The sequence below is a fragment of the Lampris incognitus genome, chromosome 3 (assembly GCF_029633865.1).
Source record: "Lampris incognitus isolate fLamInc1 chromosome 3, fLamInc1.hap2, whole genome shotgun sequence".
NCBI lineage: Eukaryota > Metazoa > Chordata > Actinopteri > Lampriformes > Lampridae > Lampris > Lampris incognitus.
In genome coordinates, this window is record NC_079213.1 from 98,601,468 (window position 1) to 98,624,493 (window position 23,026).

The window sequence follows — 23,026 nt, forward strand, 5'->3', positions numbered from 1 at the left end:
CCCCAGCTTAATCGCGCTCTTGTTTGTTTGGTTCGTGTTTAATCACGAGGGACACGTTCAATATGTCAAATCTGAGCAAAACTTTGCCTCCAGCCTAACAGCAGCGCATCTCTGCCCCCGCTTAATGAGGTTGGTAACCTGTGCTTATACTACATACTGAAGTAGAAATACTGCGGCTTAAGTTGAATAGTTACTCACAGTAAGAGCGCTTATCTAGAAAAATACTTCAGTGTAAGTGAAACACAAGCTCAAAAATGCTCCAAGCTCTTTCATTTTAAGTGGAAATGATTTGGAATTACGGCATTTTACAAAATCTCGGCCTTTTATGATGACAGACGGGTGACACCAGACTCCACTCGTGCCTCTGCAACGTTGTCCCTTTGTCCAGACTGTTGACAAATAAGAGATGGAAAATAGATCATCAAGATGGAATTACTGCTCAAAGATGTCAAAACAGCAAATCCAACTCAAGCGTTTGCTTGCGGCATGTGTGATTGGCCCTGCCTTCACCATACCATGTCTGTGTATGTAACTGAATACACTTGTTGACTGGACAACCCACCGGTGGGGGTTGGAGGAGAGAGGAGAAGAATGATGATGATAAAGTGTAAAATGAGGAGTAGCAGGTTGCATCCTATAGACTGGCACACTGACCTATTGATATGAACCTAACACAGGTGAAAGAGGCACAACACAGATTACAGGCCCACAGAGAGCCAGAGAGATAGATTAGCGGGCATTTGAAAGAGGAGAAGAGAGAAGGATTTAGCAGGATGAGGGAGAGGAGAGGAGAGAGGATTATGCAAGCCAGAGCTCCATCCTAAAATAATCCTCTCAGCATGCTGGGCTTTATCCATTGCAGGGCAGAGGCAGGTCCGAGCTATCAGGCCGCCGTTGCTTTGCGTTGTTGCCCGCCGTCCGTCCGCCGCGCTTTGCCTGAACACGCATGCACGGTTTGGATTTACGTTTCAACACCTCCCACTGTTTTGGCAATTGTCCTGTTTGCATATGGGGGGTCTGATGCATTGCTCCGTTTCTGACCCCGTCTCGGTTTCTTCCACAGCGGCTACCAACCCCCACCCTTGCGCCACAACCCCCCGCGCTCATTCTATCTGCCTTAATCTGGAAAGCTGGATGTGGCCTGCGTGCCTCTGCGTGAAGTTAAACCACTCCCTCTTTCCGTTCCCTCCATCTCCCATGTTCTAATTTGGGTATTGCCATGGTTACATAAGATTTGAGGTCAGGGGGTCAGTGACGTATGCGAATGCGAGACAGACACACAAGCGCGGTGACTGAGGGCATAATGCGCGCTTCCAAAGATGACAGACAAAGAAACGTTGGGCGGCATCAGGAAGGAAATCATCAAGACTGAGAAAACTTAAAAGTAAATGGGAGGAAGCAGAAGTTTACATCAGAGAAAAATAATGAAGCCGTAATCCTTTCAGCACATTTCCCCCGTCTCGTATTTTTAAACCGCGTCCAGGAAGAAGTAATTTGCAATTGCCTCGAACTTCATTTTCGATGGGGTTCGCGGTGTCAATCAACACCGTAAAACCCATCGAAAATGAAGTTCGAAGCAACTGCAAATTACTTCTTCCTGGACGCAGTGTGAGACAAAAGAAGCGCCACGACAGGTATAAAAAGCAACAGGTTTCGATGGAAGCTGAGGGGAGTTGTGTCAGAAAAGTACGAGTAGACCCTGTTTACACTTGGTTTTAACATGCGTTTTGGGCGATCGGATCACAAGTGGACGGCGAGACTCATCGCCGTTTACACCTGTGTCTAACATGCGTCTCCAAATGCATCCTGCTGACCACTTGTGATCAGATTTCGTTACACCTAAGAAGAAGAAAAATTCCTGTTAAGTCCTTGTCGGGACGCATCAGGGCGCACAAGATATGTGGGTAAATGCGTCCCAGACCACCTTGGCAAGTGGTTTGAGTAACCGGTTCACAAAAAGTTTTGGTGGTCGTTGTGCTTGTATTTAGCGCTGTCCACTTGTGATCCGATCACACAAACAAAACAAAAAAACGCATTTTAAAACCAAGTGTAAACGGGGTCGTATTGACAAAAATTGAGAATGGCGCGAATGTGAACGCCATTCACCCCCACGAGGCCCCAACACAAAGGAGGAAAAATACGACAGGCTAGGAATTGTGAGAAATGTGTGCACAATGGAGAAGGAGAAAGAAAGGGTAAAAGGGGGCCCAGAGAAAGCGAAAAGGACGGGAGGGGAGGAGGGGTGTGAAGGCTCAGTCAGACCTACTGTTGCTGCTCTACTAACCTACTTACTATAATCTCAGTCTTCTCCCCATTTCATAACCCTGCCCGGGTTACATCATACGCTCCTCATTATATACACATTTATAAACACTCTTTTCATCACGGCAATTATCGGCAGTGGTTTTGTATTATAAGCCAAGACTTGCCATGCATGTGGGTTTGTCTGCACTCTGCCCCACTAATTTACACAAACAGAAATACACAATCACACTTGTGTTACTTGCAGCAATTCACACCCCGCCTCCAGGAAACCCGTTTGGAGAACCAACGAAAACATGCTGACTAATTAGGGGGAAATCATCTACTTGCTGTGTAGCAAGCGTTCCTTTATTTAATGATGTAATGATGTGTTTGAAAAGTCCACTCCCGATTTAGAGATCCCAGCATGCAATACAGTCCATTTTATTTGGCTCCGTTTTGCTGGTCCGGTGATATAATCCCGTGTCGTAACATTATTGTGCCTTCCTCATCCGCCCAGAGGAGAATCGAAAAAAACATGACCGTTGCCCTCTCAGATGTGGCAGCGTTAATCATAAAACGTTACCGAGGATTACACTATAAATTACCCTGCTTCTCTGGGGGGGATAAAGAACTTTCTTTGTTCTTTATTTGCACAAGGAAATTACTCTTTGGTGTTTGGTTTGGCAACTGAAAATGTGCTCCGGCCATTTTATCAACTGGGGACGCATCGTTTGAATAAAATCGTATTACTCGTTAGAAACCGACTTCAGTTTTCGTCATGCAACTATCATGTGGGAGGAATCCTGGGAGTTCGGTGGAATACTACTGCTCGTTTTTTTAGATTCCAGTTTTTTTCTTCTTCCTCTTCAGCTTTTAGCTTTAACTTTAAATTGTAATTTCGTATGTTTCGCTTTTTAAGGCCGGCCCATAGAAACTGGATGAGAGTAGAGCGGACATTCTTCCCATTCAAATCAACATAGTAGGATGGTGGCCGCTCTGATGGCCGAGCGGTATTCGGCCTCTTGCAACCCGCTCGTCATGTGGCTGGGAGGTTCGTATCCCAGACTCGCCGTAACCGGTCACGGCCAGAGCGTCCACGGGGTAAGGCATTCATTAGGCCACCCTTACCCGAGGGATAGTGGGTGTAGATCGGTGTAGTGTTCGGGGACTCGTCGTTCTCCAGCGACCCCTCTGGCCCATCCGGGCGACTGCAGCCAAGCAACCGAAAGCGTTCTCCCTACGTCTCCTTCGCGGCCTGAGGGTAATGCAATCCACGCGAGGCTTCAGCGTGTAAAATAGCGAGAGCAGCCGACAGGAGCTGGTATTACGACTACTCCTTCCTGTGGAAACGTGAGCCAGGGGAGTTATTCGACAAGAGTTCCGGCCATATGCCACTGGGTTAGTCGGGTGGGATAAGGGGAAAAACTAGAAATAAATGTATTTTAAAAAAAAACATCGTGGGACGGTCAAAGCGGCGGCCATTTTTAATTGAACCGCTGTCATTGCAAAAAATATATATATATTTTAAAAAAATTTTTTTAAGTTTTTGTTCCCCCATTTTCTCCCCAATTTGTATCCGGCCAATTACCCAGCTCCTCTTGAGCCGTCCCGTTCGCTGCTCCACGTCCTCTCCGCCGATCCGGGGGCGCCCTGACCGACCAGAGGAGGCGCCAGTGCAGCGACCAGGACACATACCCACATCCGACTTCCCACCCGCAGACACGGTCAGTTGTGTCTGTAGGGACGCCCGACCAAGCCGGAGGTAACACGGGGATTCGACCCGGCGATCTCGCGTTGGTAGGCAACGGAATAGACCGCCACGCTACCCGGGCGCCATATATATTTAAATATGATAGTCGTAATGGGCTAACGTCCGTGTAAACTTCCGTATAAACCGACTTGCGGCAAGTCGCGGACTCTTTTTTTTCTCCAAGTCACTAAAGTGAGTTTTGCAGTAACGACCAAACCAGCAGCAGTGGAGTTGTACGAACATTTACGGCCCCGCTGAACTATGTTGTCACCATAACAACTAACAACAGTCGCCATTTTCTTTAGAACTACTCAAACGACCACGACAAACAGTTCAATGTCCGTACTCGTTCAGTTTCTATGGGTGGGCCCGACGCTTAATCGTTGTCTGCCACGCTGTATTTTTGCGCATTTTGATGAAATAAAATGTGTACTGGAAAACTTGAACACTTGGTGTGTGTGTGTGTGTGTGTGTGTGTGTGTGTGTGTGTGTGTGTGTGTGTGTGTGTGTGTGTGTGTGTTAGTAGTACATAAAAAATAAAAATCAGTCTTCATTTTAGGAGAAAAAGGCTCGAGAATCAGACAGCGGTGCATCAACAATTCCCACGATGTCCGCGTGACACACTGCCACACTTTCCCACGCACGCGTGAGCCTCCTTAAAGCGCGCGGTGGCTGACGCGCGCGCGGCAGCGCTCTCTCTCCGGTGGAGGGGGGGCACGAGGCGGGCCGGCGGAGCGAGATCATGTGTAGTCCACGCGCCGAAAGTAGGTTACAGACGCAGAGCTCGAGAGTCCATCAGGGAGGCGAAGTGCAAGCAGCGTTGCTCTATCACAGAAGACTTACGTGTGTGTATTGGTACATATATATGTATTTGCCCTGTCAGCCGACTTTATAAGTACAGCCCGGAAGAAAACAGGAAAAGGAAAACGCCGCTTAATGGGCACATTCTTCTCGTGTTGCGTTTTTTCGTTTTTCTTCATCGGTCGGTGCGGACAAGCGGTTGTCGAAAACATATGAGGATCTGTTGTTTCGCGGTTTCCAACGGCTCCTTTCTTGGGAGCGAAAAAGCCCCACGTTGCATTCAGTTTTATTTCAGTATTTTTTTCTTTTAGCTCCACTTCCATCTGGAGTTGTATGACTCGAAGATAGCAACCTTCAGCGTCAACATGAGAGGTGAGATTGCGTCTTTTTCATGTGTTTTGGATCCGGTTAAAAAAATGTCCGGACCGAGACGGACATTAGTCTTCCCTTCATCTCTTACGATGGAGGGAAATGGCCACTTTGAAACTGGGTCCGAAGTGCGTAGGGCACCGTGTCGGTTGCATGGGCGCATGGGAATAAACAGGCGGAATGCATGACATGGAGTTGGCCATGCTTATTTGTTTCATGGAATATTAATAATTCAGCTTGTTAGTTTACCCAATAACGTAATCTCTTACGTAATTTCCAAGGTTCGCCGATATTTTTTTCCTCCTAGAATGGGAAATTTGTTTGGAATTGGCCGTCTTTGAGCATGTTCCCACTGACTAAACTTTTAGGGTTAGACATCGCTTTGCAATTGAAATTCATACATTTCAATGCCCTTTGTGAACTTATGCAGCTTTTTTTGTCTCTGGAGAGAGGAATGCATTGAAACTGTAGTTACTTTATTTCGCCATCGAGCGACGCGGGTTATGTAAGAGGCAGCGCTCGGAGGGAGGGAGGGAGGGTGGGAGCTGTCAAACCACACGGGGGGAAAATGTCGCCCTATCCTTTTCCACTATCGTCAGGATTCATTTCATTTAACCTTTCTTTATTACGAGTAGACACGTCTCCTCCCCTTTTATCCTTAATAAGATTCACCTCAGTGATCTAAATATTGTTTGTTTTTGCGGGTTTTTTTTGTTTTTTTGTTTTGTTGTTGTTGCTTATATTCTGATATTGGCCTGTGTGTGTGTGTGTGTGTGTGTGTGTGTGTGTGAGAGAGAGAGAGAGAGAGAGAGAGAGAGAGAGTTGAGCACATCGGCGTGTTGTTGTCCGGCGTGTTGTTGTTTTCAGCATCTCAGCATGGGTGCCAGTTTGAGGCAGAAAGAAAGAGAAGGGGGGGGTCCGGTGTTCCATTGACCTAGTTCTGTCATTGGGGATTACACAGCATTCGGGGGGGGGGGGATGACAGGGAGGAGAGAAAGACCCGGTCGTTGAGGTCCGTCGTCATCATTTCGATAATTGATTATCATTGATTAAATCCGCCGACAGGGTTCTTGCAAGGCAAGATATGAGCTAAACTGGAGAGGCTGGATCTCACACTGACACAAGTTACCTCTTAGAGAGGCTGTAGCTACAACAACAATTATGATAATGATGATAATAAAAATGGCAAAAACGACAACTACTACAAATACTACCACTGCACTGCTACAACTGCCACCACTACTACCAATACTACTGATCATAACAGAATTGTCAGTATTAATATACACAAACCTTTTTTCTGGTTGAAAGTATTGTTTGAAAAAAGAATTAAATGATAATGATCTTGCAAGTTGTTGATGTTGGAACTTGATAGGAGAGAGGCTTTAAATTAAATATAATAAGTGGTGTCAAATCCATTGCATGTTATGTGATGCAGTGATGTCAGAGCAACAAGCCGCTCTCAGGGCAGAATCTTACAGCAGGATATGGGCACAGCAGGCCCACATTCACCCTGAAGCTCAGCAGGGTACCGCTAAGCTCAGCTTCCTCTGCAAGCTAAGGTTGATTACATCAGCCAGAATGTATGTCACCCCATTTCATGATCAAACACATTGGCACCCTGATTGTGTAACATGACATTGGAAGTTTTTTTTTTAAACCACAGACCGCAAATGAGTATGGGAAACACGACTAGCAAACCTCTAAAGGATTTTCAGATGTGTTACTGTATGTGCATGGTTTCTCTCAGCATAGTCCATCCCCTGATTGATTACAGTAAACACAGTTCTTTTGTATGTGTGAATATACTAAGACAATTACTGGAGATATTATTGCACAAACCAAAACAAATTGGGCAGATATAAACAAGAATCTGCGATGGAGATCAGCATGTTTAAGATGGACTATGACTTGGGCTATCTCGCCCATGGTCTGAAGTGCCGTGGCGTTGAAGGGTGGGATTGTGTTCGGACACTGCTCGCCCAGGATCAAAGGTGACCGTAATGCAGACAGGCTGCTCTCTGCTCACCAAGGACACTGCTGCACCGGACTGGGCCTCAGAGCTGCTATCTTTCTGTTAGGCCCTGGGGAGGTTCACAGTGGACTGCAGAATGTGTCAAGGTGCCCCTCTCTCGCTGACAAATGGACGCTAACATTGTGTTCCCCTTGACTCGAGTTTTACCTCTCACTGTGCCCTGCATGTGACAGCGCTTCAAAAAGCAGCATGTCATGTTGTTCTTGTAATTATTATGGCTCCTCGTGCAGTACTTTTCCTATTCTTTGGAGTGCAGAAATGAAAAACAATCTTTTTATTGCGATAGCAAGATTATTAGTTGAATCGCTGTTTGGCCTTGGAGATTCTAAGGCTGAGTCAAAATGATAAGTCATATATGTGTACTCGTTAGATTCGTGAGGCCAAGAAAGTGCTAAATACTCAGAGGTTTTCTGTGATTTAAGGAGACTCAGGTTGCTGTAGAATATTCTTAAATTTGTTCCTGTTGTCCAAAAGTGAATTTCCATCAGTTTCGTGCTGTGAACTGAATTCTTATGTGAGTGCTTGTGGGGTTGGGGACCCTGCTGGGTTTGAGCAAAGAGCTGCATACACAGCAGGATCAAGTCAATGCACTTTATCTTGTTTGGTTAATGTTAGGGGATTACTGAGGCAGCATTTGAGGCCCAGTTTCTTGGCAGACTTAACAATTATTTTGAGCATGAAGTGTAAAAAAATAAGGACTAAGTATGTCAGATATAATGCATTATTCACAGGAATGACCAAAATGAATCTATGAGAAGTCATAACTACGTAGAGTTCAGCTGGTATCGGCCAATCTGATGTCAGATCAACCAATTTAACTCACTTCATCAATAGTGTGAAATTATTAATATATTATAATTCATAATGCCAAAGAAAACATGTCTCGTAAATTACTATGTCTCAATAGGCAGTTTTATGAATAATTATTCGTTTAGAAGGCTTCAACTCTTTTCTTTTTACACAAGTAGGAAGCCAAAAATAAAAATAAAATCTATTCGAGTAAAATCTGTCAAATTGAATTGGTACGTTATCTTGTTTGCATTTGTTTGAATAATTCAAAAGTCTGTTTGGTGCATTGGCACATGGCAAACAAGTGCAATTGGAACAAGACAAACGAGACAATAGTATGAAAGACAAGAGAATAGCAGTAGATCAATATCTAAATGAACGAATGCTTCGTGCATTACATGAAAATAGTTTCCTGTGGCTGCACTTGTCTCTAAACAAGATAAATCCCGGAGGGAACCAAGCATGCCACCAGATTGATGATCTTCCCCTGCTAAGGCCAGTGGCAATGCCACTGTTACTTTTTATGGATGTGTGAAGATGGCATCATGCCATGCTTGGGGAACGCCAAATACATTGCATGTTGGTACTTCGCTCAAAACGATACACTCGTTGCAGATAGAAGAGAGAGAGAAAAAAAAAATTTGAAAAGGGACATTAATGTCAGAATCCTGCAAATGCTCCATGTAAACATAAACAAATCCTGTGCTCCAAATGAATAACGCTGTGAAGCAGTCCACCCAAGTAGGTAGGTAATCTACTTTTCTGGTTTATTCTTATACCTTTTGATGTTTTCTACAGGCTAAATTGTCCATTTTTCTTACTTAAGTCACACTACACTGAAGACTCCTTTTTGAAGAGAGTTTTTTTTTTAATTCAAATTACTTTTATTTCTCTGCTAAGTGTTGTAACACTGTCGTTTACATTTGTGCTGTCCTTGACTGCATTCACAGCAGAAAGAAAAATGCCAGGAAATACCAGCATCTGTGGTACCGCTGTACACTGCTCCATAGTGCTCAAGTCAGTGTTAGCTCTGCCGAGGCATTGCTCAATCCTCTAGTGTATATTTAAAGAGTTTGAGGTGAGCCCCAGCCCTTATATTTCTCTGTCTACATTCTCTTGGTAGGTCAAACTGAAGTGGGGACCATGAGAAGGCGAGGTTAGCGCAGCACTTGTAGCCGTTTGAAAACAGGTGGTAGGTGAGGCCCTCTTAGGAGAGACGAGATATAGAGGCCAGGCAAGAGAGAACAATACAAAGAGAGATTATGTTTGATGAATTGGCGATTCTTGGGTAATCTTTATACTCGGTATGTCACACAATGTACTGCAGTAGGCATATGTCATACACCCTCCATCCTTCCAGCCCTCAAAAAAGCCATTCTAATGTAGGTTAAGTATACAACATGGCAGGTAAATGTAAAGTGCAAAATAAACAGGACCTTTGGACTGTGTTTGATTAGGTGGGAAGAGAGAACAAAGTCTCTCGGGCTTTGGGTTTTATGGCACCGGTAATGAAAGTTCAGACCAATGAATGCCTGATTGACTGACATACTGACTGACTGACACAGAGAAGAGTCTTGTATCTCCAGATGCATGCATGGAGGGAGGCATTGGGTGTCACTGGCTTTAACATCCAGTTGCTTTACTGCACCGTAAAGCCAATGACTTCAAGTATTTTAATCGCAACGCTTTTGTCTGAAAATTACCATGAATCTTCTCCACCCACTCTAATATTAGCTGTGGTACAACATCACAGTCTTTGAAAGGAATATTGACTTCAGTTGTACTTGAGTTAGACATTGAGGCTGGCATTCACTGACCCAAGATGGCTGAATTGTTACGTTAGCATAACACCCCAACGCCAATGTAATTACATTCCCCACTGACTTTTCATAGTGACTTCTGACATGTTGTCTCTACATGGTTTTAACTGGTACGGAGGGGGGCACATACAATTAGATTTCCTTGTTCTTGCTTGTGTAAGAACTTAAACGGATTTTTTCTCAACAGTAAAGTTACAGTGTTTTAAGTATAACACGCGTATAGCACACATTTAGCAAAGGAACTATAGTAGTTCATTAAGGCGACAAGATCTCACACCCACCAAAACAAACATCCTTGGACCCGCTGGCTAAATCGCCCAGATTTCAAAAAACACTCGCAAAGAAATGTTTAGATGCCTCAATTTCACGAATCTGTGCAGTGTAAAAACTATATTGTATGTGAGTAGCATTCTCTTGTCGCTGATTTTTCATCCATTTTGAGCTATGGGACAGAAATAATCATGTGAGAGAAAGTCGTGCGATGATTTTGACAACTTTTGACTTGGTTACACACTGTGTTCATAATAGACTGGCGCTACAGAAGGAATTCTGCCCAGCCAATTGCACCGGAGTATAAATAGATTCATGGCCAGGCTCGAAGACGGATGAAATTTCATTCAAATACTTGGCGTGCTGCAACAAGTTGAAAGCTAGTATAAGTTACTTCTGCGCCACCTTCTTAAGTTTACTGGACTCGGTGTTCTTGGAAGAAAAAAATTCCAGATGTTACATAAGCAGTAAAATATCCTGTGGAAAACTATCACCCCACTTGAAAAGAATAGTCATCGATCTCCTAGCATGCAAACCCTTAGATTGTTTTTTGTTTCTTTTCTTTTTTCTTTTTTGCTCCAGAGCAAGAAAGAACTCTTTCCACCCACCCTTAAATCAGCGAATGAGCCAGATTTGTCTCCACCTTAAAACCCACAAGAAATCCGATTGCATCCCTTACAAGACTGCCTCCTCCTTTTGTTGAATGGGAAACTGTGTCAGTAGAACAGCTCCTGCTCTGAGCTCGGCGGTGCCGCTCAGCTGACTGGCAGGTGAGGCGGCAAGTCAGAGGCAGGGCCGCGCTCTGACCGAGCCAATGGGGAGCGGAGGTGGGCGGGAGGGAGTCTTGTCACAGCGTTGTCAGGACTACCTCCGCTGAATGAGTGTATTCATGGAATGTGGCCAGACGGCAGTTATATAACAGGGTGAGAGGAGGGAGGAGGGGGCACTGGATGGGGGAGCGGGGAAGGGAGTGACGGAGAGAGGTTTTTTTCCATTGCCCTTTATTTATTTATTTGCCTTGGTTGCAGTTTTGTAGGTTAATAGGAATTCTATCCAGAGGAAACGCTCGAGTGTCTTTACACTGTACCAGAAGGTTCACACTCATTCCCCGTAATGTTTTTCAAAATGCACATTTTTACTGAAATGGTGCCACTAACCTCATTTGCTTTGCCTTGGTGTAGCGTGTGATGCGTGTCCCTAACTATCCACAGAGTGGATTAGGCGATTGGTTGGGCGTGAGTACTTTTTAAAGGGCTTTTATAACAGCAATTTTCTGAAGAGCTGGTAGAGACTAGTTAATGTCATTGCTGCAATTTACAGTTACCTAATACATTACATCACCCAACAAAAGCAGTTTTAAAATTGTTTGTCGAACCCTGAGGTCCTGGCCAAATCAGATCTGGCGAATAAACGGGAACAGTCGCTTGCAGCATTTACTGAGAGTTGCCGTTAGAAGGCCAGCTATGGCGAATGTGAAGGCCTGTAAGGCAGGCCTTTGTTACCCTGCGAGCATTGAGTTTATCCAGTAGGAGGAGGGAAAGAGAGAGCTGGTGAAACTTTATAACCCCGGGCCTCAGCTAATGCAATTGACCTGCTATTCTGGGCTTGAGGAGCCCCAGCTACTTAGATAAACAGCATAATGAAAAGAACAGGCTGTTCCTGGATGAGAAGGCTCAGGCATTTACATTGAAGGCAAGGTGTATAACATACACATTACTTGGTTCCTTTGTTGAACTGGGAGATTTATCGCGCGCTTTCTATTTCTCTTGTTTCTCCAAGTTTCCCTACTTTTATCACAAATATTTTCTGTTATAAATACATAAAATACTGTCCAGGGTGCCTCCCCGCCTGCCGCCCAATGACTGCTGGGATAGGCTCCAGCATCACCGCGACCCTGAGAGCAGGATAAGTGGTTCAGATAATGGATGGATGGATGGATAAAATACATGTTGTGCCCCGTAGTGCAGCTAGGTGGAATTTCTCTACCATGGACGATATAGCCTAAATTTGCATGTGCAAAGTCTAGTGAGTCCAGCTTCAACAGGTGGTACCGCTTCCAAGGCTGTGTTTACCCTGCGTAGGTTCATGAATCTTCAGAAATCAATGCTGTCTAGAGTAAATATTGATTCATCAAAGACTGCCACTCTCGTTTGATATGGTAATGGCGTTTGATTGGTTGTGAGTCCATTCGGCATGATAGGCTTACGAGACAAATGTTGAATGTTCTCTGTAACTGGCACAGAGAAGCTTCTTTATCATAATGCCCCCGAACTATGGCCGATTGTATGGGAAGTCAGCCAAGGGTTATTTAAGAATTGTTTGTCACAAACTGTTGACAATACTTTAGTCTTTTACTGCTAGATAGTTTTCACAGTGAAAACTGCATTTAACAATAATTTAATCACAGTTAGGTATTATCTAACTTTCAGTACATAATTGTGACAAATGAATTCAAAGCTAAGCTGAATCATTGTCCCATTTTCCACATCCCTGAGAAAGAAACATAAAACAACGGGGTTTTTTTTCCCACTTACACGTATTTTTCTCGCTTTTACCCACAGCTCAAATAGAAGTGATTCCCTGTAAGATCTGTGGGGACAAATCATCAGGGATCCACTATGGTGTCATCACCTGCGAAGGCTGCAAGGTGAGCCATCATCCGCCAGGCTATTTAAATATCTTATTTATTCAAAATGAGCTTGGTTCTTTACACAATATCATGGCCAAGCAGAACTGAAGTCCCCTCACCACTGTTTCTGTATTTACCAAGTGCGCATGTCCTTCTCTTTATCCAGGGTTTCTTTCGACGCAGCCAGCAGAACAATGCCATGTACTCCTGCTCACGACAGAGGAACTGCCTAATTGACCGGACCAACCGTAACCGCTGTCAACACTGCCGACTGCAAAAGTGCCTAGCACTGGGCATGAGCCGCGATGGTGAGTTAAGAATGCACTGTAGCGTGTTAACCTCCACAGTTTGTTCACCGCAATAATCAGTCATTTAATCGCAATTTCTTAGAATCTTCAGTTTTTCCAAACTTAGATACCTTATTACAGACCTAATATATGAAACCCTCCTGTTAGTCTTTTAGTTTGTCATTGTTCAGTTCTTTGGTCAATGTTGGTTGTTTTTTAATGTGCTCTATAAATAAAGTTTTCTTGTTTTCAGCTGTGAAGTTTGGTCGTATGTCCAAAAAGCAGCGTGACAGCCTGTATGCGGAGGTACAGAAGCATCAGCAGTCCCAGGAGTGTGCAGGAAATGGCGCTCGTGAAGAAGGAGGTGAGATGGCGACACATGGCCGCACCTACAGCCGTGGCTCTAGTGCCGCGCTTAGTGATCTGGATGACATCACCACACTGCCGGAAGGCCTGCTTTTTGACCTGCCTCTGACCCCCGAGGGTGCAGGCAGAGAATACTGTAACCTGGAGATGCTGGGTGGCAGTGCGGGTAGCAGCTCCTCATCTCAGAGTTCACCCGAACAGACCAGCTTGGACTTTGTAGATGGCAGCCACCACATCAAGCACGAGTACCAACTGCTGCACGATTCTGGACTCTTCTCACATGCCATTATCAACCCACTGCCTGAGGGCTGCTCCCTTCTTGAGATAGGTTAGAAAAAAACTAATACAATACATGTTAAATCATGTTATTACTATGGTTTTTACCTCAATTACATTTCACTTAAATCATACGTATAATGTGATGTAATAGCAAACATATTTTAGTGTTTATTTATGTAGTTATTATTAATGAAAATACTAACAGTTGTTTCCTTTTGTTGTTCAGAGCGCATAACACAGAATGTGGTGAAGTCCCATATTGAGACCAGCCAGTACAGCACAGAGGAGCTTAAGAGGCTGGCATGGACCCTGTACAGCCCCGAGGAGACACGCTCCTACCAGACCAAGGTACAGGAGACCTTCTTTCACATATTATGAAACTGCAATGCACAGACACATCCTTGCTATGTGGTTCATACACTTTTTTCCAAAATTATAACATATTTTCCCATAAGACTTCTGTTTTACCTGTCTTCTCTTGCCAGATGTTTTACATTATATTTCAAAGACAGATGCAATAAATATGAATTTTTGCTTATTTGACCTCATCTAACCAAATTTTCAGTTTAGCAAGTTGTATTCAAAAAGTCACCTAACAAAGACACTGGTTATTGTCAAGCAGGCATCAACAGAGGCTGTCATACCAGCATCCTCATATACATTCTGTCTCTCTCTCTCTCTCTCTCTCTCGTGTTCTCTGTCAGTCTGCAGAGGTGATGTGGCAACAGTGTGCCATTCACATCACCAATGCAATCCAGTATGTGGTAGAATTTGCCAAGCGCATCACTGGCTTCATGGACCTCTGTCAGAATGATCAGATCATCCTCCTCAAAGCAGGTCAGTGTTTCACCATGGGAATAGATTACATTGGACATGTTGAATTTGCATTAATATTACAGTGCAGCTTCTTAGTTTGCTTTCTTGCATCACCTATTCATTACTAGGTGGTAATAATGTCTCAAAAACTATTTGACTCACAATAACGTACGTGCATGAGTCTGGTGTGCACACACCTTCAGAATCAGAAACATTTTGTCATTTCATTGCATGCACTTGCGCACATGAAATGAAATTAAACATCGTTTCCCCCAGCCCACAGCAGTGCAACACAAAGACAAAAACACATCCAAAAACTATTAAGAACTACAAGAACACATATAGCCAAACTAACACTTAGCTAAACTAAAAAAAACAAACAAAAACAAATCACCGTCCAGAGAACGAACACCAGCCAGGATGACTGTCGGAACTGCCAGTCTGCATGTGCTAGCAGTTAGCTTAGCCTGCCCCACTTCTGCGTCCTGTCAGACCGACAGTGTGACACATTTAGATTTGGGTCACTCATAGACTGTGTGTGTTTGGTTATAGAGGTATCAGACAGGCTCTTTTCACAGGACACATAACTCCAGCTAGACAGCTAGCCTGCAGGATAAGAAGCTAGTATGCTATTCTTTAATAATAATCCCTTTTTTCATATGACAGCACACTGATTTACGGGTTACAGAGGCCAAATATCCAAAACAGAATGACTGAAATGGCACGCTTTCAACAGTAAAAGTCATTCTGCTTTGTGACAATACCTCACCCTGTTTTTCCTCTCACCCAGCTTCTTTATTTGTTGTTTTTCTCAATTTATCATCCTGCCGTACACATAATTAATAGTTACATTTTTAAAAAAGGGTTATTTCTACTTTGTGATTTGTTTGTATTGAATGGCAACATTGAATTCATTTTGTACCTCGTGTTTTCTGCGTGCATGGGAGTGCAGTTTAGGGTTTTTTTGTTTTGTTTTGTTTTTTTGCCATTGTCAGTCTCCCTGTGCACGTTCGTAATCTCTTAATGTTCTTTTCTACAGGTTGCATGGACATTCTTCTTATCCGTATGTGTCGAGCGTACAACCCCATCAACAACACGATGCTTTTCGATGGAAAGTTTGCCAGTTCTCAGCTATTCAAAGCTCTTGGTGAGTCCACCTTCCTTCACACACTTTATCTCGTAAATGTACACACACACATAGTAAAGTATAAGCAGTGACTGTTATGTCCATCACAGTCAACCTTTACTCTCAAACACAAAGTAAGAAAATCTTAGGCTGACTTCCCATCTGTTTCATATTTGCCATCAAAATCAACCGAGTTTCTGTTTACGTTCAATATATTCTGTATTGCTCACTTGTACTGCCATATTTCAATTATGGTGTGGAGGTACGGCGGAACACCTACAAAAACAACCTACAATCGTTATGTGTACTACAATAAAGAGCAATAAGGATAGTAAACAATGTAGGGTATGGGAACCCACACTAACAAACTTTTTAAATTCACGGGCTATGAAGTTCATGGACCTGGTAGAATTTAAGACTGCATGAATGTTGTGCAAAGCAAGATATGATCTACTTCTTGGCAGCATACAACAACTGTTCTCAGACGGGGAGGGGGGGGGTTCAATTTAAGAGGAAAATTGAATTTTAAGAAACACTGTGTTTGTACCACTCACAAAAATATGTGTATTTCAAATTGTGGGGAAGTTTGTGGTTTAGATGAAGAACTCGAGGAAAGCACAAGTTTAAATCAGTTCAAAAAGAGATACAATTTTTTTTAAAGAGGTACAAGCATGGGGCGTCTGGGTGGTGTGGAGGTCTATTCTGTTACCTACCAACAGGGGGATCACTGGATTGAATCCCCCTGTTACCTCCGGCTTGGTCGGGCGTCCCTACAGACACAATTGGCCGTGTCTGTGGGTGAGAAGCCGGATGTGGGTATGTGTCCTGGTTGCTGCACTAGCGCCTCTTCTGGTTGGTTGGGGCGCCACTTTGGGGGGGGGGTAGCGTGATCCTCTCACGCACTACGTCCCCCTGGTGAAACTCCTCACTGTCAGGTGAAAAGAAGTGGCTGGCGACTCCACATGTATTAGAGGAGGCATGTGGTAGTCTGCAGCCCTCCCCGGATCAGCAGAGGGGGTGGAGCAGCAACCGGGACGGCTCGGGCTAGGAAGAGTGGGGTAATTGGCCGAGTACAATTAGGGAGAAAAGGGGGGGGTCAAAAAAGGGGGGTACAAGGATGAGGAGGAGGTTTCGCTCCTCTTATGACCTTGACACCCATGGTGGATGCTATTATTGTTGTTTCTTGGAAATCATTGTTATCGTTTTCCTTCTTCTTTTGTTTGTTTTTGTTGTTTTTATTTTTATTGCTTTTATTATTTGTTTATTGAGTCATTGTGAGATTAGGTATTGAGAATGCCATGCTCTGATGTGTAAAAAACTAAGTTTATTATTTAGGTTTATTAATTGAGCATTAGAGAAGGGGCAGGAAATTATAAGTAGTAACTTCCTCCTGCTCCTTTCCCAACATATAATATTTGTTGGATTCTCTATTGAGAATTCTCTTGTTGAATTGTTCTTTTTTTTATTTTGTTTTTGTTTTATTTATGCTTGATCTTTTTGTCTGCTTATTTTGAATGTTTGAAATAAAGACATTTGAATTTGAATGACAGGCCCATCCCCCCCCCCTTTTGCTCTCTTTAGGCTGTGATGACCTTGTGAATGCAGTCTTTGACTTGGCTAAAAGCCTGAGCCGCATGCAGCTGTCTGAGGAGGAGATGGCCCTGTTCAGTGCTGCTGTGCTGCTCTCGCCAGGTATGACTCCTGCAGATCCCACCAGGGAAATCAAACACCTGACAGAGTTACTTAGACAGAGGCAGAATTGGTTTATCCAAATCCAGAGATATTAACATCAAGGATTCTGCACTGAAATCGAAAATGGCTTCACTTTTTTTTTAATTAAACAGTCAAAATTGTCCACTTAGCCTTTTAAGGTTTCTGCCCTTTGTGCTAATGATTAGCTTACTCTCCTTTCTCCATATAGATATGTATATTATATTAACACATGAGAAGAGTTTTTCACTGAGTGATATTCAGTAAATCATAATTAGTCAAACTGAACTCGTGTCACCAACCCCTCTTTTCAGACCGACCTTGGCTGACGGACACCCAAAAGATACAGAAGCTGCAAGAGAAGATCTATGTTGCTCTACAGCGCTGCCTACAAAGAGACAGCTCACAAGAAGAGAAACTGGCTAAGGTATGGAGGGCTCAAGCTCCACTAGGCATAACACAAAATCTTTGCTTGTTTGGGGCGTCCGGGTAGCATAGCAGTCTATTCCGTTGCCTACCAACACGGGGATCGCCAGTTTGAATCTGTGTGTTACCGCCGGCTTGGTCGGGCGTCCCTACAGACACAATTGGCCGTGTTTGTAGGTGGGAAGCCAGATGTGGGCGTGTGTCCTGGTCGCTGCACTAGCACCTCCTCTGGTCGGTCGGGGCGCCTGTTCGGGGGGGAGGGGGAACTGGGGGGAATAACGTGATCCTCCCACACACTACACCCCCCTGGCAAAACGCCTCACTGTCAAGAAGCGGCTGGCGACTCCACATGTATCGGAGGAGGCATGTGGTAGTCTTCAGCCCTCCCTGGATGGGCAGAGGGGGTGGAGCAGCGACCGGGACGGCTCGGAAAAGTGGGGTAATTGGCCGGATACAATTGGGGAGAAAAAGGGGAAAAAATCCAAAAAAATCTTTGCTTGTATTTAAACTTGGTGCTACTACACAGACATATAAAAAAGCTGTACCTCTAGAGCACTGCTGTATTGATTTGCTGCATATAAGTGAAATCATGTTCAACATTAACTAAAGTTATCTTAAACTTATAATAAAAATGCATATAGAATTGAAAATAAGTTTAATGCATATTAAAAATGTGTTTTCTGAATTTCTTTTTCATTCCTTTTCATTCTCCTCTGCAGATGGTATCCAAACTTCCCGTAATGAAGTCCATCTGCAATCTCCACATTGACAAACTGGAGTTTTTCCGCCTGGTTCACCCTGAAACAGCATATACCTTCCCCCCTCTGTACAGGGAGGTTTTTGGCAGTGAAATCACCTTTCCAGACTCCACAGAGGGCTAACTCTGTTTAGCAAAAGAGAGTGATTCATGTAGAGAAATTGAGGTTAAGGGAGGGAGAGCGAAATGTGGCAAACAGCAGAAACAAAACCAACCAGCAGCTCAGTGACAATCCTGCACGCTACACTTTAGGACACACTCCTCTCACCTCTCAACTCCCACCCTGATGGAGTAGCTTACACTACCCTTCAAGCCAGGCCAAGTTACTTCACTTTAATACTAGGTGCTGCAGGGTGCTCAGTGCATGCTACTTAATTTATAGGGACTTTAAAAAAAAGCCTATATAATTTGTATTAAAACATATTTTTCTATGAGGTGACCCCTAACCTCCCATCTAGTTGAATTCCTCTCTAAAATTAGTGTGACTTTTTTCCCAGTTCTCAGTTCCTGTAAGCTAATGTTGAATGTACCCCCTCTACCCTCAACCGTTCAGCACAGCCCAAGGCTTGATACAGAATGTACATACCTCCCTAATCCTGACCCATTTTGTGGAGATGTGCTGTAATGATGCCTGTTTTAATTCTCATTGTAGTCACAGTGCTTTTTTTTTTCATTTCATATTTTGATAGCGCCCATATTTTGCAGTTTTGTATCTTACGAGCAAACTGTTTAAAGGGACCATGATCAAATTCAACATATAAGCAGGGTTTTTGTTTTGTTTTTTTAACTGTACAAACCATGGATAAAGACCCCACGCGTCTGCTACCATGTATGTACAAACTCTTGCACACAGCCCTAAGACATAGCACTTATGCTGACCTACATGGGTATTTTTACCAGCACACCTCCGGACACTGATTTTTGAGCTCTTTATTTTTTTAATGCAATCAATGACCTCAATCCTATAACCCCCTTCCCTTTGCAAATGCCACTTAGAAAGAGAATGAGCGTGAAGAATCACAGAAGTATTGTGAAAGTATTTTCAGATGTTCCTTTTTTTATATATACATACGCCTATATAATCATGTAAGATGAGAGTAGTTATGAACTCATGTGCAGAGTGAGGGGGAGACATAATTGAAACGGAAAAATGGCAATGTAGTGATTGTTCTCAGGTCTCTCAAACAGATACTGCCTGACCATACCTGGGGGTTCTAGGATGAAATGATTGAACTAACTTAAAAAAAAATCCAGTGGATGATTAGCACTTACCATGAGTCTTGGTTAGAATTCAAAATGAATTCCCCTGTTCCTAAGACTTTATGGGTTCATTCTCGAAAACTGCCGTCTGTGAAAGCTCTCTTTTGAAAGGTCAAATATGGGACGCAACCTCCGACTTCAAACATGCTGTATAATCCCTGTCTAAGGAAACTGACTTGTGGGGTAAAGGTTTTACCTGGAAGAGCTTCAGGAACTTTTCTCACCTCAGGCTCCACCTCACAAGTGTGCCTCCATCCAAATCTCTGGCACCATGAGAACCAGTGGGTCCAAGAGATTTCTGGGACTGCAGACAAGCATACTGGGAGTAGCTGAAAGAGTTAATGGCAAAATGCAAGAGAGCAAATACACCGAAACAGTTTCCCTTGATCCCGTCTAACATGGATTCAAAGCAAAGACTGGAGAGTGGACTGGTGGATGGCAGTATCATTTAAGCTCCTTAGGCCATCATTTGAGGGGGGTATTTTCTGCCCCCTGTCCCACAGTCAGTGAAGGTGTTCCAATTTACAAATTAGGTCCTCTATTCCTGACCCTGCTCCCTTACTACCTCACCCTCTTTATACACTACATGGCACAGCAAAGGGTTGACAGAGCCGTCAGCTACCCCCCTGAGTTGGAAGTAGAGAGCTTGAGCAGAGGAAATCTTATCCTTACCTCTTCTTTGACAAAAAGAGACAATCTTAAATCAGACCTTGGATGTCCATTTCTATTTAATATATCATAACCAGTTTTCACTTTGCACTGCTGGAACAGTGCTGCTCTCCATACTCTATATGGTCCTATATAGCTAGTATGAAGGGGAGATATGCTTCTTCTGGGTGCTTAGGACATTGGCAAAGTGGGGATTGTGCAATAATGTCTTTCCCGTTCTTCTCGGTTAGGAGGCCCTTGTTGCCCTGAACGGTTTATTAGATTCCATAAGCACTCCGGCACAGATGGGAAGTTGACAGTGCAGCAACAAAAGGTGGCACTATTAAGATTAACAACCAACCCAGAAAACTTCTACACAGATCAAATATTAACTAACATTATCTGATGATGGTTTGTAAGGTGGAAGATGATTGTAACAAAGTATAAATACTTTGTGTCGGATTGTAGAATGTTGCATATGTTCATTACAAATGAATATAACGTAATTTTGCAGACCTCAACTTTCACAAGGAGTCCCAATTTAAATGCATGTTCTAGGGACAGTTTGCTAGGTTTGTGGTAACATTTCCATTTAGAGTTACTCAGGGAGATAGCTGGGCTCTCAGTTCTACAGTGTCTTCGGTTAGAATAGCGAGACACCTTGCACCAACATAGAAGACCTTAAAACATTGATCACTGTGTACAGTTGATGTTCTTGTGAATGTTTGATCACAAAAGTATCAAAGATGTTATCCCTGTCTAATATCACTTTCGCAGGACTTGAGTCTGACTCTTAGAGGAAATAGGATCTAAAACGTACAATGAAATATAAAAGATGGATTTTAATCTCTGAATCTTGTGTTGGTTTTGTCGTGATATTTTGTTTCTTCATTGCTTATTATTATCTGTACTGTCTTCTCATCAGTTTAGTGTCCTTTTTGTCTCGGAGAGATGTAATTCTATTTTTTTTAAAAGAGCATTTTTAAAGATGTCTCCCTAAAGTTTCTCTTTTTGTCATGATCCTTGTGTTTTATCATATTTTCAAGTCTATTTTAAGAGTTTAATTATTGAAATCAATATAGATTTTAATAAGAAATAATTTATGATATGGTATGGATATAAAGCCTAAGAGGTTATTAACACAGTAAGTGTTATTGTTGTACAATGGGGATACAATTTGTGGATTAAAGAATGTAATAAAGGTCTTTTTACAGTAAGCATTCCCTCCAGCCTTTTTTTTTTTTTAAATATGAGACAAATTCTGTGAGAAGTTAAACCATTTTGAGTAAGTCGGCATCATTGTTTGGAAAAAGGGCCTCCCTTGTTGTTTGGAGACTCAAATTGTATAATCATATCCATTACACTACACTACATTGTGATGTCGACCTACAATGACATATTTTGTGTGGGTGTGTATATATATATATATATATATATGTGTGTGTGTGTGTGTGTGTATACATTGGCAGCTGATGAGTGCGCGATGTACGAAACAAGTTTGTACTGCTATGTATTAAGTTTTTTTTCCGACATCTATCTTGATAAATATACATATACACACATATATAAATCCAATAATAATAATAATTGGATTATTTTGCTCCTTGTTTGTTGAGAGTCTTCCCTACCGTTGAGGTTTTATTTAATGAAATGAAACCGGTTATTTTATTGCCCCGTGCGGGATTCGGTACGGGGTGTATTGCACCACAAGGCGACATCACTAACCGCTCGGCTAAAGAGTCAGACCCGTTAGCTAGGGACTAACCTGTGTTATTAGTTGTTTACAATATCAACACGGATACAGGAAAAAATATGTTAATGCATTTTATGCAAAAACTATAATGCAAAAAAAATCTAATGCAAGAAGATTTTAATGCAAAGTTTCCTGTATCCATGCTGATATATTCCGCTCCTCATTAGTAAAGCACTCAACACCAATGACGGAAAAAAACTATATATATATATATATATATATATATATATATATATATATATATATATATAACCCAGTGAGTCAAGTAAGTAAATTCTTTATGAGACAGTACAAGCCTGTTTCATGCCATAAGCAATCATAAAGAATTTACTTGACTCAATGGATTATTTTGCTCTTTATTTGTTGAGCACTTTCCCTGCCGTTGAGTGTTTCTTTTAACAAAGGTATACACACACACACACACACACACACACACACACACACACACACACACACACACACACACACACACACACACACACAATTAAATTCAAAACTTTATTGCAGATTCAGACAAATACAAATAGGTAAAAGACAAACCTCAGACAATACACGGAGTCCACACAATAACATAACTGGAACAAATCAGTCTTATAAGAAGGCAGCTATACCACTGCCGGGATTGGTAGCGTGTGGCACTAAATCTTACATAAGTTAAACTCGTGATGATTACATTATCAGAATCATTATGATTGCTGCTTCGCTATAGTCTTTTTAATGTGTCCGTTTTGGTCCGGCGTGATTTGTCTGCATTTTTGTTGCGTTTTATTAGGACCGAATTACCGTTCTCAGCTTAGTTTGTCTGCACTCCAGCCGAGTCTGTTTTCCGGAACGCTCCTTTGATGTAGGCCACGAAGCATTGGCCGCAGGTTTCCGGCGGAAGTGGTTCAT

The 23,026-nt window shown here is 42.8% G+C and overlaps 1 protein-coding gene across 1 annotated transcript; it reads left to right on the forward strand.

The window, feature by feature from the left end:
• Positions 1 to 4,712: 4,712 nt before the first annotated feature.
• On the forward strand, positions 4,713 to 21,588 carry rorca (RAR-related orphan receptor C a). Its single transcript, XM_056275567.1, has 10 exons — positions 4,713 to 5,167; positions 12,640 to 12,725; positions 12,874 to 13,015; positions 13,248 to 13,688; positions 13,866 to 13,987; positions 14,344 to 14,476; positions 15,495 to 15,602; positions 17,163 to 17,273; positions 17,606 to 17,718; positions 18,437 to 21,588. The coding sequence occupies exons 1-10, from the start codon at positions 5,161 to 5,163 to the stop codon at positions 18,596 to 18,598; spliced, it is 1,425 nt and encodes a 474-aa protein (XP_056131542.1). The 5' UTR covers positions 4,713 to 5,160; the 3' UTR covers positions 18,599 to 21,588.
• The last annotated feature ends 1,438 nt before the right edge of the window (positions 21,589 to 23,026 follow it).

Bases quoted from the DNA above. Each gene is read 5' to 3' on its own strand.
- rorca (XM_056275567.1), top strand. The intron at 13,988-14,343 runs GTACAGGAGACC...GTTCTCTGTCAG, and splicing joins CACGCTCCTACCAGACCAAG to TCTGCAGAGGTGATGTGGCA. The intron at 14,477-15,494 runs GTCAGTGTTTCA...TCTTTTCTACAG, and splicing joins GATCATCCTCCTCAAAGCAG to GTTGCATGGACATTCTTCTT.